The sequence below is a fragment of the Cryptomeria japonica genome, chromosome 7 (genome assembly GCF_030272615.1).
Source record: "Cryptomeria japonica chromosome 7, Sugi_1.0, whole genome shotgun sequence".
NCBI lineage: Eukaryota > Viridiplantae > Streptophyta > Pinopsida > Cupressales > Cupressaceae > Cryptomeria > Cryptomeria japonica.
In genome coordinates this window covers 120,279,438-120,298,702 of record NC_081411.1, presented here as the reverse complement: position 1 = coordinate 120,298,702, position 19,265 = coordinate 120,279,438, and the positions used below count along the sequence as shown (strand labels likewise).

General features: G+C 33.1%; 2 protein-coding genes across 2 annotated transcripts; both read left to right on the top strand.

Annotated features, from left to right (window-relative positions):
• The first annotated feature begins 1,654 nt into the window (after window positions 1–1,654).
• On the top strand, window positions 1,655–2,341 carry LOC131856500 (TMV resistance protein N-like). Its single transcript, XM_059208297.1, has one exon. It carries the CDS (start codon window positions 1,655–1,657, stop codon window positions 2,339–2,341), a length of 687 nt encoding a protein of 228 aa, XP_059064280.1.
• A 311-nt stretch (window positions 2,342–2,652) lies between these two features.
• LOC131045425 (disease resistance protein Roq1-like) lies at window positions 2,653–11,814 on the top strand. The gene is made up of 5 exons (XM_059208296.1): window positions 2,653–3,064; window positions 3,300–3,586; window positions 9,554–9,814; window positions 9,909–11,180; window positions 11,248–11,814. Exons 1-5 carry the CDS (start codon window positions 2,653–2,655, stop codon window positions 11,812–11,814), a joined length of 2,799 nt encoding a protein of 932 aa, XP_059064279.1.
• Window positions 11,815–19,265: the final 7,451 nt, after the last annotated feature.

Below are 19,265 nucleotides of genomic sequence, written 5' to 3'. Positions count from 1 at the left end.
AGACCAACAAGCCCAAAATAAATACCCTAATTTATGATGAATAAGATGCACACAATTCAAATAAAACAAGAAAATGCCAACACACAAGCACAGGAATCTAAAAAAATATGATGCCATTAAATAGGAGATAAAATATATTGGATTAACAATACAAAGAATGTTGAGAAACAAAATGAGCACTAAAAGGACACAAAAAAAAACCATACAAATTAGCCATGATATAGTGTCTAGAACCAAAGATCTTTTTCCAAGTGATAAGCAATTTTTTTTAAGGACGCAAAAGAGTAACAAAAATTACTAGAGCGCAAGGATGCCTCACATAAAAGCAAAGTGATTCATCATTGAGAATTATTCATAAATTTATAAATTGAATTGTAAAGATTACTACTATTGATTTCTCTTTCAGTGTGCAACTCTATTGTAGACCACTATTCTTTCTTTTGTAATTTAGCTTTATTCAAAATAAAAACAAAAATTTATAGAAAATTGTGCATAGAATTTTCGTTGGACATTTCAAATTATGCTATTCCATGGATAATGAAAAAGAGGATGCATTGCTTTATCTAATGATAAATCATATTATAACATATATTTATTAATAAATTATATATTATTGTTAAAAACTAACATTTTAATACATATACTAATTTTAAATGTCTTTTGTACAAAAATTATCTTAATTATGTCAAGAGAGGTAACCTACAATGGTAGCACTATATGAGCTCAACAAATTGGTGAAAAGAAAAGAAAAAGTCATTAGTAGACAATGCAAAGAACATGGACATGTTTCTATTCACAAGATTTAATTTCATATTTGATTTGATTTGTTTTGTTTTTAAATAGAAAGTATTGACATGTTTCTATTTAAAAGATTTAAATATTTCATATTAAATTTGATTTGGTTTTAATGACTACAATTTTTTATTTTTTTTAAATAAAAGAATACATTTTCAATTTTAAAATAAAAAGATTGTATCATATATTTATAATATTCTATACATATTAATTTTAATTATACATACTAACTTGAGGAATTTTAGAGGACTATTCTTTTAACTTCGAGATCATTTTACACTAATTCGGGTTTTTGACTTTATGATTATAGTTGTGGGGCAATAAATTTTGAAGTTGTCAGCAAAAAGGCTGACCACGAAATTCCAAATCACCACTCAAAATCATGCTCCTTGAATGAAATGCCGACAGGGCACATGCTGTAATGAAATTTAGAATCCTAGGTAATGACATAATATGCATATTGCTGGACCGTCTATACAGTCCCTAAGATGCACCGACATTCTATAATTATATGTATGTGTAACATGTTATAACATATAGGATACCAGTGCATCGTAGGGGCTGAGTAGACAACGGTCATATTGCTTGGAGTTTGAAAATTGACATGAAATTTCCAAACGCACCACGGATATTGCTAGGAAATTTAGCAAAGCAAGTATGATGTAACTTTGGATTCCTTTCCTGACCTCATCACGCGGTTTTCGCTTCTTTACGCAACCTTTTCACGTGTTTTGTAGAATTCTATTTACATATTTACACATTCCCTCTTTCTGCACGGCTCAAATCCTCTTCTCCTCCTTTGCTCACCTATTTACCTTGGCTTTAAACCCTTAAATCAAGTCCTCCGCAATTCATCAAGATGGAGAGTGGAAATGCTTTTGATGAAATTGCACCAAGCTTTGCACCTAAATCTGCATCTTCATCTTATTCATCGCTTCAATGCGACATTTTTATTAATCATCGTGGACCCGATGTGAAACATACACTTGCCAGGACAATCTACCATAAACTCCATCTCCAGGGATTCCAGGCCTTTCTTGATGAAGAAGTTCTTGAGGCCGGCGATATTATTCCACAGGAGATAAAAAGAGCAATTGGTCGTGCATACGTTCATATCGCCATTTTTTCTCCTACCTATGCCGAATCCCCCTGGTGTTTGGCTGAGCTATCCCTCATGCTCAAAACAGGCACAACAATCATTCCCATTTTCTATCATGTTGACCCCTCTGTCCTCAAATGGATTGCTCGAAGAGTAGACGAAAGCGCCCAAGGGATCTCAGAGCACGAAAAGAAGGGTAGATACATCCCAGAAAAATTCATCCCAGAGAAACTTCAGAAGTGGTTGAAAGCGCTCTACGACGTTTACCTCAGATGGTTTCCTTCAAAAGTGGACAAAAGCGCCCTAGAAAAACGAATCTATGTAGATGCATTCTCACAGCACAAAGAGAAGGATAGATACACCCCAGAGAAGCTTCAAGAGTGGATGAAAGCACTCCACGACGTTTCATTTGTCTCGGGGTATATGATTAAAGATGATAGCGAGTAAGTAATAAATACTCTGTTTCCTCTCTTATCAAATCTTACATTGCAAGACATAACTCTGTTCCTTTCATCATTATTGCAGTTGATTGAGCAATGTTTAGATGGTTTGGGTATTTATTTTTCTTTTGCAAATGTCTAGGGACGAGGGGGAAGTGTTAGAGAACGTCGTGCGTTGTGTAGAGAAAGCCATGAAAAGTGTTCGATTCGAGGTACTAAACATCCTGTTGGAATGGATGAGGCTGTAGAGAACTTTGAGCAAAATGCACTCCAATCTTCTCAGAGCATCACAACGTAAAAATTGAGGGGATCGTGGGCATGGGAGGTAGTGGCAAAACCACGTTGGCGAAAGAGTTGTTCAATAGGAAATGCCTGTCGTTTGAAAAGAGTAGTTTAATTCTTGATGTCCGAGAAGCAGCCCAAAATGATTTGCACAAGAAGCAAAAAAAACTTCCCCAGGACCTCGGTATCTCTAATTTGTCATTCGACAATATAGAAGATGGGAAATTTTTTTTATCAAATTGTTTGAAAAATGTTCGTGCTCTCATTGTTTTAGATGATGTAGATCACACAGACCAGCTTGATGCCCTACTTCCAAATCTCAACAACCTTGGATCTGATAATCTTGAGATTGTCACAACTAGGGACTTGGGTGTCCTTGCGTCATGGGATATCTATTCAATATATAAAATGCCTGGATTGAATGACTCGCAAGCAAATCAGCTTTTCTGTTGGCACGCATTCTCGTGACCCTCTCCACTCTCTGGATTTGAAAATTTGGTTGAAAGTTTCTTAGAAGCTTGCAATGGGTTACCCCTGTCCCTTAAGGTGTTTGGTGGACAGTTACATGGAAGAAAATCTAAAGATTACTGGAAATCTAAGCTAAATAAAATATCAGAAATATCAAAACAATGGCCCGACGACATCATAAAGATGCTAAAAGTAATCTTTGATGCACTGGATAGGGAAGAGAGAGATGTTTTTGGATGCAACTTGTTTTCTCATTGGAGAAGAGACGAGTGTGCCGGTTGCAGTGTGGGATGGATCCGGTTGGAGTGGCGTGCACGGTTTAGAAAGACCTGTGGAAAAATGTCTTGTGGAGGTGCACAAAGAGAACGCAACCTTCTTCGACGACAAGCACAGAGAGACAATAAGGATGCACGATCATCTTCGTGATATCGGGAGAGAGATTGCAAGTACCCACTCGCCATGTCGTTATTGGTCTCGGCACCAGATTCAGATAAATTCTCAGGTGAGCTGCAAATAATTAATAATTAATTAGAGGACGCACAAAGTAAAAGTATAAAACACAGCATATAAAAAATCACTTAAAGATATATCTGCACATAGATTAAAATATTGTGTGTTCTTATTTCTTTCTTGAATAATGACAAAGAGATTGCCAAAGAGATTGCTGAATTTATATACTTCGTTCACATTTCTAGAAGATATTAGAATGACTAAAAGAGCTTTTTAAAAGATAAATCTTGAAATTAAAACAAGTTTTTGACTAAGATAAACAGGTTTTACAGGGATCTAAAACCCAAATTCATAGAACAAAAGATTAAAACAGTAACAAACCATACCAAAACCAACACAGCCTATAGGCATCAAAAACAAGGGAAACGCCCCACAATACCAAACCAAACAAAGTCACCTGGGCAAAACAACCAACAACACTAACATCAAAAAAGGCATCAAAGAGCATGCATGAGCTCATAATTCTTCTATATAATATTCTTATTAATTTCCTCACGCTCCTCCATTATGAATCTCGTGGCGCTCCTAATTCTGGTTTCTGCTTCTCATTCTGGTGTAAGGACCAGTAGTAACCAGCATGTCCACCCCCTGAAAACTTATCTCCAGGTTATTCTTATTCGACTTGGTAGCTGAAGGTGGAACATTGCTAATTGGCTAAGCTTTTTGAACAGGAATTTTCTCATTAACCTTTTTAAGACCTTTCGCACTATTGTTCATGGCTTCTTTGCTTATTTCCACCAAGCCCCTAAGGTTGCCCTTTAGCTCCTCTACATTCTTCTCCAGTTGAGCAGTTCTCGTCTCATGTTCACTTTTTATAACTTTCACATCCTCAGTATGTTTTTGAGTCAATCTGAGGAGCTTATCAATCTTGTCCGACATAGGATTCTCTGTGAAAGTGTTGATTATATCTTTAATCCCTTGTTCAATGAAGAGAATTTCATTGATAACCCAGCGGAAACATTTCTCCTAGCAGTTGGTGGAGTTTGCAAGGAGCACATCAAAATTCATCTCCTTTTATTGTCCCTCAGGTCCACTTGATCCATATTAAGGGGTATGCCCAGTTTGATTTCATTTTCCCCTTTACCCTTAGATTCCCCTATTTTCTGCACTTCTAGTTTTTTGGAGCTTGATGGACCCATCTCTTGGGGTTTAGAAGCTGGAGTCTTCAACTTATTTGGAGCAGGTCTAGGGTGTTTGCTTTTCCTGCTACTATTGGTGCCTAGAGTAACTTTCTATGGGCGTCCCTCTTCCTCAGATAGAAAATAGTCAGGGTCATCTTGACATTGAGGTTGCACCAGTCCATGGCCATATCACCCATACACTTTTGATCAATCTCAGTGTCCGAGACAACTTGCTTTTCAAGGCTATTCGAGGGTTTAGGGTTGTTCACAACAGGGGAGGGCTTGATCTCATGGACTTTAGCATATTCCATAATAAGAAAAATTAATACAAGTTACCCTATGATGGATGGTTCATTTTTATAAGTTAACCTAGGGAGTTCTCCAACATTTCTTAAAATAAATATTGTTATCTCAAACAACTCTCATAATGTTTATTTTTAGAGGATAATTACAAAAAGAATATTATATAGTAATATTTTTGAGATGTAATAAGTTTCTAAGTTTGACAAATTTATTGTAGGCACTATTTTTGTAAATATATTAGTAATTTGATCTTTTGTTCCACAAAATTGTAGTTCTACAACTTAACTTTCAATTAAGTCGTGAACAAAGTGATGATGTACTTCTATATGCTTAGACTTGGCATGATATACAAGCGATTTTGCTAGCTTGATAGTGCTTTGATTATCACAAAATATAGTTGTTGGATAATCTTGTGAATATTATTTTCTTCAAGTAATCTTTTGAGCCATAATGCTTCTTGAGGTGCCTTTGGTGAATCAATATATTCAACCTTTGTAAATAATAGTGATACTATTAATTGCTTCTTACTGTTCCATGAAATTGGCCCTAAGCCAAAATGAAAGATGTATCCTAATGTTGATTTTCTATCATCAATGTCACTTGCATAATCAAAATCTATATACCCAACTAGAGTAGGCTATCCTCCATATTGTATTCAATTCCAAGTTGATAAGCACCTTTAAGGTATTTTAATATTCTTTTAGTTGATTTTCAATGTTCAATGTGTGGATTTGTCATGTACCTGGATACAATCCCAGTTGTATATGCAATAGTTGGTCTAGTTATAGTAAAATACAAGAGACACCCAACATGTTGTCCTTTTAGTGCAATCAGAACTCAATTTTAATCCTTCTTCACTTTGTGTATTGCATGGTTTATAAACACTCATATTAAATTTTCTTAATGTACATCAAGAGCATATTTGGTTTGAGAAAGCATGATCCTTCCATCTTCTTTCCAAACTTGCATACCAAAAAGTATAGCGTTAATTCTAAGTCAAATATTTCAAATGCTTGTATGATTCGATCCTTTGTATTAATACACTATGTGTTTCATCTCCTATAATGGTCAAATCATACTCATATAGTACAATAATAACAATTTTGCCATCATTATGCTTTACATACACATCTAGATCAATGTTTCCTCTTTTATATCTTGCTTTTATCAAGTATTTATATATTTTGGAGTACCATGCCCTTGGAGCTTGTTTAAGCCCATATAGTGATTATTTCAATCTACACACTAGATGTTCCACACCAATTTTAAAAAGTCCTAGTCATTGTTGCATGTAGACTTCTTCTTTCAAATCAATGTGTAAAAATGCACTTATACATCCATTTAAAAACATTTCCAACCAAATTTTGTAGCAAAAGAAACTATTGTATGAATGGAAGTCATTTTAGCAATTAAAGAAAAGGTCTAAGTATAGTCAATACCTTCTATTTGGTGGGAAACCTCTAGCCACTAGCCTTTCCTTGTGTTTCTCACTAGCTCCATGTTCAATGTGGACTTTATTTTGTAGATCCACTTGTAAAGAACCACATTTTTACCCTTTTTCTCAAATATTTATACTCATCTTGCATGGATGCTTCCCATTCATCTTTTCCTTTTTCTTCCTCATATGTACTTGGAGTGTAAATCTGCATCACCCTAGTCATAAGAGCATACTTAGCAAAAAACTTATAAGGGCCTTCTTGGTGGATTTATTGAATGCTTAAAGTCTTCCTTGTGTCTTCATCATCTCTTTATCTTGATACTTCATCTTGCATTCCTTCTTCTCCTACAAAATATGGAACAACTTGATTTGAATCATTAGTATTGGTGAGGATAACATAGCATAATTATCACTTTCAATATATGAAAACAAACTATACATTCCTTTTGATATAAATTTATCTTGTGTTAGGACTGTATAACCTATATCCTTTTGACTCCTCATTGTACCCAACCATTATGTATTTCTCACTCTTCCTTTATAACTTTTTCCTTTTTTCATTATCAACACAAGCATAAACTCTCTACCACTCCATGCCTCTTCTATTGTTATGTTTGTAACCACTTTTGTAGATTTTCTATTCATAATATATACTAACAATGTTAGTTGCTTCAACCCATAATTTAGATTCTATGATTCTAGAGTGTAGCATACATATAGCTCCATTTTTATTATATTATTATTCTTTTTGCAACCTCATTTTATTGAGGTGAGTAGGAAATAGTTGATTTATTTTTTAAACCATGTTGTTTACAAAATTTTAAGAAATATTGATTCATATAAATAGTTCCTCTATTTTTCCTTATTATATTTAGAGATCTTCCACTTTCCTTATAGTTAAGATATTAAACTCTTTAAACCTATGAAATATAAATTGCAAAAATTCTACCCATATTCTTCTAGTATAGTCATTTATAAAAGTGAGAGCATACCTTGATCCTCCAAGTGATGGTATTCTAAAATGACCCACTATATCACTATGAACTAAATGCAAAGGAGTTCTCTCGCTCGATGATTTTACTTGTAGGAAACTTTCCACGTGTTGTTTTCCCATAGAAAATCCTTCGCATACCTTATGTTTTGGTGAGATTTTTGGAAGTGCATGCACCATATATAGCTTCTCCATGAACTTGAGACTTAGATGATTGACATGTCCCACATGCTCATGCCATAACCCCCTCATAACATCATATTTGGCAATAGTATACATATTCTAATTTCCACATTTAATAGAAAATTCTTTAAATTTATATAATGCATTCTCCATTTTACCAATTGTAGTCACTTTATAATTATCATTCAAAACTTTGATTAAAGATTTGTCATTGTAGAACTCAATCTTATATCCTTGATTTGTAATTTGAGATACAAAAATATTAGATTACAATTCAAGAAGTATCTTCACATTTTTAAACACACCATTATCAACTTGAACATTTCCTATTCCTTTAAGTTTTAAAGCACTATTACTTTCCAAATATATTTTATCTGCATTGCTTTCATTTAATGATTCAAATTCTTCCTTGTTGTTAGATATTTGTTGTGTAGCACTAGAGTCAATAATCTAGTCATTCTTAGAAGAATTATTTGCTTTAAGTGCAACACAAAGAGCATTAATTTTAGAATCAAAAGATTTTGTAAACTTGTTTGTCTTTCCTTCTATATCTCTATTCCTCTTGTAGAATTCATTTTCTTTGTGACCTATCTTACCACAATAATTACATTTCCATTTGCTTTTATTATAATCCTTACATGGGGTGTTTTGACATTCATGCTTTCGATTCCTTTCTTTAGGTTGATTATCTTGTGCTTTTTTGTAATATTGTTTCCCTATGAATGCTTGAGAATCATCACTAAATGATTCTCTCTCTTTGATTTGAGATTTTACTTCCTACACTAGATTAGCACATAACTCATCATATTTTATATTCTTTAATTTATCAATAGTATCTACTCCTCTTATGAATGATTGATAGGATCTAGGAAGAATTTGTAAGATTATTTGAACAATATATTTGTCATCTATATTCCTTTCTAAGAGAAGCAAGTTCATTTTTCTTTTCATTTAGTTTATTTAGATGAGGGACTAGCTCTTCTAAATTTGATAATTTCATATTATATAATTCTATGGTGAGAGTTGAGATCCATACAACACCTGAATTTTCATATGTACTCTTCAAAATACTCCATATTTTGACTCCATTTTTTTCATTGCAAACTTTTGGCAAAACTTCCTTTGAAAGTGTAAGCGTGATCAATGCTGCTTTTCTTTTATCTCCTTTATCCCAATCTTCTTGATCTTTTCTAGGACTTGCTAATCATTGTTCACTACCAATAACAATTTCATAGTAATTTTGAAGTGTTTGAAAAATCTCCATACAAAATACTCAATTATAATAATATTCTCCATTTAGTTAATTTGCTGGTAAAGAAATACCTATAGAATCCATTATACTAAATTCCCTCTTTTTCAAATAAGAATGAAACAAACTTCAAAACCCTTAATGTATGGATTTTAAAATCTCATCAATTTTCATGTATCGATATCCTTTTCTTTGTTGCAATATTGTTCAGTTCCTTTACCACAAATAATTGCTAATACTTCTCACAACCAAATTGCAACGTATATAGCTCAAAAACATTTCCCCACTACAAAATCCATATATCACTGCCCAGGATTTAAAAATCCTCTAGTAACATATTGAACACACAAAATAAAAGAATAAAAATGCACTTAGATTACAAAACTGTATGCTGTTATTTCTTTCTTGAATAATGACAAATATACTGTTGAATTTATAGATCTCATACAGATTTCTAGAAGAGGCTAGAATGGCTAAAACGCTCCTAAAGAGAAATATCTGAAAGTGGAAAGTTCTTTTCTAGGAGTTAAATTTGAAGGTTCTCCAGCTCTTCCCAAAATAAGCATTATTATTTCCAACAAGTATTTAAGGTCGGTGGATGTGGGAAACTTATTATTTTAAATTTAAATGAGAAAATTATTTGAAAAGTTTATATGGTTGGTTTTTCCATTCAGGCAACAGCGCCGATAAGGGGAATAAATTCCGGAACTTTGAATTTGCAATATTGTTTGGAGAAGTTGGTTGGCTCAAAGATTCTTCTTGTTAGTGAAATTGAACTTACAGAAGAAATTGTTTCACTATCAGAAGACCTTGTGTGGCTTCGTTGGGATAGATTTCGCCACAGGAATCTTCCTTCAGGGGTTCAATTCACAAATTTAGTTGTATTGCAGGTTTACTCGGCAAACTTGGAAGAGCTTTGGAGAGACAATGTGAACGTACGTGTCTTGCTTTATGTTTGTTTCAAAAAGAATATTTTGAAATTTGATGTCGAACAATTTATAACTAAAATTAAAAATATGTTGCCTGCAGCCACCTTTGAAGTTGATGGAGTTGAATATTTCTTCAAAGAGTGCGTTGCAAAAGCTTCCCCCTTCAATAGGGCGACTTAAGCAATTGAAAAGAATTATACTTCACAATATGACGTCTCATGGCTTTCCCTGTATCAACCTGCCAGAAGAGTTTTGTGATCTACAAGCACTGGAGTACATGGTGATAAGTTCTTCTAATCTCCAATCACTACCAGATCGTTTTGGAGAGTTAAAAAATCTGCGTCATATAGATTTGAGATTTTGCGCAGAGCTGAAGATACTGCCAATTTCTTTTAAGAATCTGATTCATTTGGAATTTCTGGATTTATATGATTGCAATAAGCTCAAGCTAAGGTCAGACATGCTGGAAAACATTAAAAAGCTGGAAATTTTAGACCTCGGTTGTTGCAAGAAAGTAGAAGAGTTGCCTTCTAAAATTACAAGTCAGGTGTCTTTGAAAAGACTGACTGCACATAGAACCAGCCTAAGGTATTTGCCAGATGATATTGGTCTACTCCCCAAGTTGAAAAGCCTAACAATTGGTAGCGATATGTTGACAAATATACCACTTTCTGTTGGAAACTTGTCCTCCTTGACGGATCTTTCAATTGGTGGCAACCGGTTGAGCAGCTTGCCATCTTCTCTTTCAAAGTTGTCCTGCTTGACCAATCTTGGGATTACTTGCCCGCAGTTGACCAGCTTGCCATCTTCAAACTTGTCCTGCTTGAGCATTCTTTCAGTTCAAAGCCGGATGTTGACCATATTGCCTTTCACAGCAGGGGATTTTGCACTTCACAAACTGGAAAATATAGAGTTATCTAGCACAGGTTTGTTGGAAATATCCATATCTGAAGACTGTTGTCCCAACCTTAAGAGACTGAGTATCATGGAGAATGACCAATTGGAGGAGATCAGAACATTGCCGAGATCAATTAACGACCTATTGTTGTCAGGCTGTAACGTCCTGAAGAACATTAGATGTATTGGAGATGTGGTAAACCTTGGTAAACTGCATATATCTCACTGTGGGAAGTTAGATGAGCTCCCAACATTTGCATGTCTGACTCTGCTCAAAGAATTTGAAATATACCGTTGCCCTTATGTTTCCAGTATAGAAGGTATCCAACATTGCAGATCACTGCAGAAGTTAGAAGCTAGAACCAGTTGGGAGTTGCCAGGAATAGAGAGTTTGGAGAATGTGGATAGATTGAATGAATTGAGTGTCAGTTGTCTCAGAATGTCAGCCATAAAGCCTTGTGTTCAGTCTCTCAAGGTAATTGGGTCTAATTACACTTTCAAAACTTTTACTATTATAATGAACTTCTAATGTGTATTGACAGATCGTTCTGCAACAAATACTATTTGCAGGAACTTCCCCGCCAGATGAAGATAGAAGGGTGTTTGGTTCTGTACAACCAGTTTTAAACACCGAGTTTCCTTATCTTAGTGTACGGAGATTCGAGGAGGTGTTTGATTGCAGCGAGCTTCAGAATTTCTTGTGTTATTTGATAGAAGACAAGGAAGAGGAGGACGAAGAGGAAAATTATTCTGCGGTGGACGAGGACGACATGTATTATTCTGAGGACGAGGAGGATAATTATTCTATGAAGGATGAAGAGGAAAATTATTCTCAGGAGAACGAGAAGGATAATTATTCTACGAAGGATGAAGAGGAAAATTATTCTCAGGAGAACGAGGACAATTATTCTGAGGACGATGAAGAGGAATATTATTGTGAGGAGGGGGCATTCGTACATATGGCAGTGTTCAGACAAGCTCCAGAGTATGTGGTTGCTCGGTATGTCAAATGGATATCTAGCAATCATCGAAGCAAAGCAATGGTATTGGCAGGAGAAGAAGCAAAAGTTGGTGAGGCCTTCTACAAAATATTGTCACTCCTGGAATAGTAGGCTAGCATTTAAACAGGTCTAACTTGTTTTAGAAATCCCTCTGAAAACATGGACACAAATATATAATTTGAAAATAATCTAGAATTGTTTAAAATAGTTTGATCATAATATAGGTTGTCTCACATGCTGTTCATAGTATTCTTTTGTCCTGTACAATCTATGCATTTGGTATGTTTGGTTTGTGGTCGAGCACCGCTCCCATTTTGATCAGGTCTCAATTCACAAGATGGGTCGGCTTCAACATATATCCGTAACATGCAGGGATTTATGCATTTGGATAGCTACTGCCTTCATCGACATACAGAAGAAAATTACTATCTCTGCTTTCCTCTCCCCGTACATGAGATGTTTTGTTTTTTATTGTACTTAAGCTATCAGGGAAGGAAAAGCCTGGCTTGTAATTTGTAATTGGGGCCATTAAGGTTTCCTTTTAGATTAAGGGTAGTTTTATATTTTTAGGTGGTATCTTGTATTTTTATAACGTATGAAGATGCAAAACGATGGCATTGAGGGGATTTTCTTTTTTTCCTTTTCGTTTTAGTCTAGCATTGCTGTCAAATTAGGATTTCAACTTTCATATGACTTTTGTATTTGAGCAAGGATATAGGGTTTTCTTGCTAGTTCTTTCCCTATTGAATTCTTGAACTAGCTTAATATTTTAAATATATATATTTATGACTCCGTCCACTTTTGTCAAAAAATAAATAAATAGGATAATAATTTCATCATAAATATATTAATAAAGTTAATTATTTCTTATTAATTCTTTCTTATTATGGTGTCCTAGTTTGGTTATAAAACATCCCAGATCTAAGCATGCATTTCTTGAATTCAGTTCAATTCAGTTCTATTATGAATTTAAGTTTCTATTTTACTTGCATTTGAAATTTTTAAATCTAAGAGAATCCACGTATCCTGATAGACATTGGAGTTTTATCTAATACAGTTGACCAAGAGGCCTCACATCCAAAGTCAGCTCTAATGTTATGCTCGAGGTCTGTTGTAGACTGAGACATATTTATTTGAATTTAATCAAAGATCTCACATACATAATATTCTCATTGTCATGTTTGGCGTTATCACGGATTTGGAAGCTTTTGTTTTTTTATGTCCTTTTTCATTCAATCCATTAGTTAAGAAATGATTCAAGCTTGAACTTGACGAAACTATTGAACTAGATTTAACTAGAGACCTCACAGCCCTTAATCAAATAAAGTGTTAGATGAAAAAGCGTGAATAAAATTTGATTTAACCTTTTTCCTCACTTCTCCTAGCTTTTGCTTTCAAGTTTAGAGTTAATTTGTGTTACACTTAATCTCATAGCCTTGCCATGCGCACTCAAGTTTAATAGAAATTGGTGGTCTATCTCAATGAGAAGATAACTTTGAGACAAACTTTATTACCTATCTAATCTACAATAAGGATTTGGTGGATCCTTTTGAGTATGGCACGCATATTTAAAATATGGAACCTAGCCTAGAAGTAAAATTAAAAGCACAACCAAATTAAAAAATATTAAGTTGAAGGTTATAAGTGTCAAACATTTATGGTACAATAGAGATAAATAATACGTAAGGCTCTATGTACCACGACATCATGTTGTAGGAATAAAATCCCAAGGAATGCTACACATAATTTTTAATAGTTGTTGAGAAAGCAATTTTTTTAATTTATTTTTTTAGTATTAAAAAATATTGAAAAAATGTGCAAAGAAATTACAAAGAATAAATAGTAAAAATAAATTAAGGCGTTTAAACATTGATTTGATGTATTTCGTTCATATTTTTGACCTATGCATCCCATGGCTAGCATAAAACACATAAATAAAGATCATTTTCTATTACAACATTTGTAAGATATGGAACCTATCGATATATCACTAGAAGAGAGTATAACTGCATGGATCCATAATATCATGCTCATTGCCACCACAAAGGTAACAAGTGGTGGTCCATCATTTATTGTTTAATAAACACAGTTTTCATAAAGAAAGTTTAATTCACTCATCATAAAATATGTGGAACCCATAGTTGACATCAATTAGATGTCATGTGACACTAAGTGATTTGTTTGAAATTCACTAAATATATTTGAAGTATTATGAATGTACACTCAAAAGTGTTCCATGTTGAGATAACTACTACCTATGTTATGAATTGGGGTAGCTGCTAGCAAAGAGATAACTAGCAATTAATTTTAGAGGAGGAATAATGATATATACATAGGGGGAAAGGATCATATTGCATGTGTATGGTATCCAAAGAGAAGTTGTGCTAATTGTTTAGCCATTGTAAATTATCTATGCTAACATGACACCAACAAAGGTAAATAGTGCAATTGGGGCAAGGAGTGATAAGTGGTAGTCATGAGGCAACCAAAAGATATATAGAAAAGGGTTCAATAGAGGAAATAAGCTCCTAAATGTAGGGAAGATTTGCTAAGGTGGTGGGGATAGTGTGAGATACATTCACTTTCCATCATAGATTTATATGACTATTCATGTTTAGTATGATATCATATGACATATTCATATTGTATGATGTTATTTGTAATGAAAAATAAAAAAGTGCAAAAATTATAGAGAAGAACAATTTAACACTTAACACTCAAATTTACGTGAAAAAACCTGATAAAAATAAAAAACTACAGGAAAATTATCTTTCATATTGATTCTCAAGAATTACAGAGTTACAATAATATTCAAAAATTGTACATCAAAACATGACTTCAAGCAACCTAAAACAACCGAGTTGCAGAGTCCTACTTGAAGACAACTTACTATTTATATAGATTTGTTGATTAGCTAGTTGTTGGGAATGAGCGAAGAGGTTTGTGATATGTCCAGTCCAATTATACTAAAAAAAATGCCTCAAATTTGGACTTCAAAACTTGATTTGTCAGATTTTTCTTGTTGCTAACAATGGTATGAGAATGCAAGTGCAAAACAAAAGCCGATTTAGATCTAGTTTGCATTACTTTGTGTAGTGATTAGGATTAGAATTGGTGACTATGATTTTAATAAGAAGGTGAAATATCAAAAAGTATGCTAAAGATCCTAACCAAAGAGGTAAGTGTTTCATCCTGATCTTTGGGCACTACATAGTGGCTTTTATCCAAGCTAGGGTTAACAACAGATAAAAAACAAAAAACAAAAATTTCTAATATTGATAATCCAAAATGAGGCTTGTCTTTCCTTTATTTCTTGATTGCCTAATTTTAACCAACCAATTCAACCTAATAAAAAAATTATATTTCAATCAATGCCCAAATTTTGAATTGTCATGGTTAGCCACATGAAGTTATATTTATTTTTAAGTTAATATTAAATCAATAAATATTATGTATCTATTATTTATATGTTAGTGTTTAAAGACACTTTTGGTTGCTGCAAGTTGACATAAGGGGTTAGGGACATGCCAATACTCCCACCAAGATTGTTTGTGCTCAAACAATTTAAAACATGGATGCTCAAAACCCTCTAATCTTTCCCAAGTGGCACCCTTTGGTAGATTTTTTTCATTTCCCCAAATATTCTGAAATGACCTTGTTTTTTAGTTTTTCTTCCTCTCACATCCATGATTCCATCAAGTTCCAAAATCAATTTTCTTTAGCCAGCTCTAATGAAGAATTGACCTATTATCTAAGGGGCTTCTTTAGACATGACAAATGAAATATATTGTGAATTTTTCTATTCTTGGGTAATTCTAGCTCACATGAAACCTCACCAATCCTCCTTATAATCTTATAAAGTCCATAAAACCATAGCAGGAACTGAATCCAAAAAAATTATGTTGAAAGAGAGTGAATTGCCCTACATTCAGTTTATAGATAGATTTCGTAATATGATATATCCACATATCCAACATTGTCATGGTGCAAGATGGCAAGCTAAATAGTTTTGTGATTCAAATAATTATTTTCCACCAGGTTGTATTCTTTCAATTGTAGATTTCTCTGAGAACTATACATTTAGTCCTCACACAGATATTCAAAGTCAATATTATCATTCTGATCAAGTTGCAATATTTGTACAAGTTTGCTATAGACATGCACAATTTCATGGGGATGGTATAGAGAGTACTGAAAATGAACACATTATCATCAAGGAGATCCATTTCTATATCAGTGATGATACGTGTCATGATAGGAGCTATGTAGCATATTGTTTTGGAATGTTTTTTGAAGTTATTAAAGATTGTGGAATAGAATGTACACAACATTGGATTTGGTCAGATGGATGTGGTGGTAAGAATATTAGATTTGAAATTGATTATTTGAGTTGTTTATATATATATATATGTATGATTTGATTGTATATAATAGGTCAAAAGTTTAAATATATTTTTAATAGATATGTTATTCATATCAGGACAATTTAAGTCTGCAAAAGCTTTTAACTGGTTATCCCTACAACATGCTCGATGTAGCATAAATTTTTTGTGGAACGTCTTTGAGAGTGGACATGGAAAATGAGAGCATGATGGAGCAGGAGCATGTGTGAAGTGTGCACTTCACCAACATGAACTTGCAGGTAAATTATCTTCATATATTAATTTAAATATATGTATACATACATGTGGGTTGTCCAATTTTCTAAAGAAAGAGCTTCTGTACAGGTAACACCATACGTAATTCTAATGATATTATTGAATGGTGCAAAAAATCATTTTGTTGGTCTTGATACAACTTACAACAAGCCTTATTTTTGGGAAGTTACAGGTGTGTGTGTATATATATATATATATATATATATTCTTAAACATTCTTGGTGTTCTTGAATTATTTTTAAAATTCAAGTGTGTATATATATATGTGTGTGTGTGTGTGTGTGTGTGTGTGTGTGAAATGAACTAAAATTGACTAAATAATTTTTGTATTATCATATATTGATCGATCGAATCCTTATAATTGTCAATCAATTAATGGTATTAGAAGTTCTCATCAAGTCATGACTACGAGATTTACAAAGCCTCCTTTTATTCTTGCAAGAGGAAAATCATGCTTTTGTGGTGATTTCATTGCGAACAATAGAGATACTCATTGTCAAAATATTGCTAATGGATATGTTTTGCAATGGGATATGAAAGAATTTTTCACAGTGCCTCCTTATGAAGATAGTGACATTATTGATATTCATGATCCTCTATATTCAGCTGATTATGAACATGTTTTTGATTTAGTTGTTACAGGTGCGTGCATGCATATTTTGTAAATTACATATATGTACATGTACAAATTTTTAAGTTCTTCATTAATTTAATATTGTTCAAAATTAATTTTAAAATGTGTAATGAACTAATATTGCTTGTAATATATATACATGCACGGTCTATTTTCATAGGTGATGTTTTTGTAGTGATTGTTGATCTTGACAATACTGAAAGTATAGTTTATTATCTACTAAGATGCACACAACCAAAATGCAAGTTATTGGAATCAGTCAATGATGAAGATGGGCAACAATATCCCACTGGTTCAGTTGTTGTTGAAGGCACCTATTATCAACAAATAAAGATAGAAACAAATGGTGTAACATTCATTGATTATATGTCTGGCCAAAAAGTTCTACACTACAGTCACTTAGTAATAGCGACAAGATTGCAGTTGGAGACATTGCCAAAAAGAGGATGTGGCAACAAAAAGTGGAGGTTGCCTATTGAAGATCATGATTTTTTTTTAGAAATTATAAAAGATAGGGAGGATCCAAATTATATGTACCATGAGCTTTAAGTTCACTTGTCATGTTTGAACAAGTAAATTATATTAGATAGGTCTTATTTTGATAAACTCATATATATATTTAGATATTTCTAGACATGTGTAGCAATTTGGATAACTTGTGGAAATTTAGTTTTGTTGATGCATTTATTTTACATTTTATATGTTGATTTTACATGTTTGATTCATCTATGTATTCATTTAATTTTGATTTACACATTTATAGTTTTATTTAATTATGTTGTATATATAGTTACACATGTATATATAGTTTCACTAAAATGAGCAAATAATTATGTTGTCTTAAGGTGTTTTAAGTGGTCTTAAGGGCATTTAAGGGGATATTTGCATCATTGATTCTTTTATATTTTTACACATACATGGATTTTTTTATTCATCTATGTACATTCATTTCATTTATATTTACACATATATTGTTTCATTTAATTATGTTGTTTGGATTCATCTAATTATGTTGTCCTAAGGTGTTTTAAGTGGTCATAAGGGCATTTAAGGGGATACTTGCATCATTGTTTCTTCTATATTTTTACACATGCATGGATTCATTTTATTCAACTATGTACATTCATTTCATTTATATTTACACATATATTATTTCATTTAATTATGTTGTTTGGATTCATCTAATTATGTTATCCTGAAGTGTTTTAATTAGTCCTAAGGGGATTTAAGGGGATTGATTCTTTTATATTTTTACACATGCATGGATTCATTTTATTCATCTATGTACATTCATTTCATTTATATTTACACATATATTGTTTCATTTAATTATGTTGTTTGGATTCATCTAATTATGTTGTCCTAAGGTGTTTTAAGTGGTCTTAAGGGGATTTAAGGGGATATTTAAGGGGATTTAAGGGGATAATAAGTTTTTGAAGTAAGTTCATTAAACATGTACATAAACACCTAACTAAATTCAAATGACTGAGAGTTTCTATCATTTAAACACATAAATTTAAAAAACGTAATCTATCTATATATAAACTGATGGACTTGAAAAGCACTAAGAGGGGGGGGTGAATCAGTGACACCAAATAAAACACTACTTCAAACACTAACCGATAGATAGACTTAACCAAGAATTTACACAAAATACATGCTATCCAAAATGATAAAATGGCATCTACAAAAAGTAAAGCATCCACCATAACACAAGTGTTTATACGTGGAAAACCCAAATAGGTAAAAACCATGGTGAGATGGAGCTCACAAGCTAACTATCAATAGTAATAGATAACTGACCTGTTAAGGTCTTACAAAGTGCTCTGCTAGGAGCGAATCTTGTTAGAGATCCCAAGCTTGATTAGAAGCTTATACCCTGTTAAGAGTACTACCCTGTTAGGAGAAACCTCGCTGGAGGATTTGAGAATCCAAACTAATGGATCACCTTGTTAGAGGATTTGTACAATGAAGCTTGTTAGATCTTACCCGGTTAGGGGATTTGATTCTGTTGTAATGGTTAGAGAACAACAAGAATGGATTGATCTGTTCTGATTAGCACAATATTTTCTTGATCAGATCCTTCTAAGTACATTCAACACTGCTCTTCAACAAAAACATTTTCCCTTTGATGCACTCGCATAACATCATTCTCTATCTCTTCTCTATGTCAAATGATTCACTAAGATGTCTTTAAATAGACATTCAAATCTTATGTCGACCTTAGGAAATCACAACACAATTTCCTAGGTGCAGTGTATCTAGAC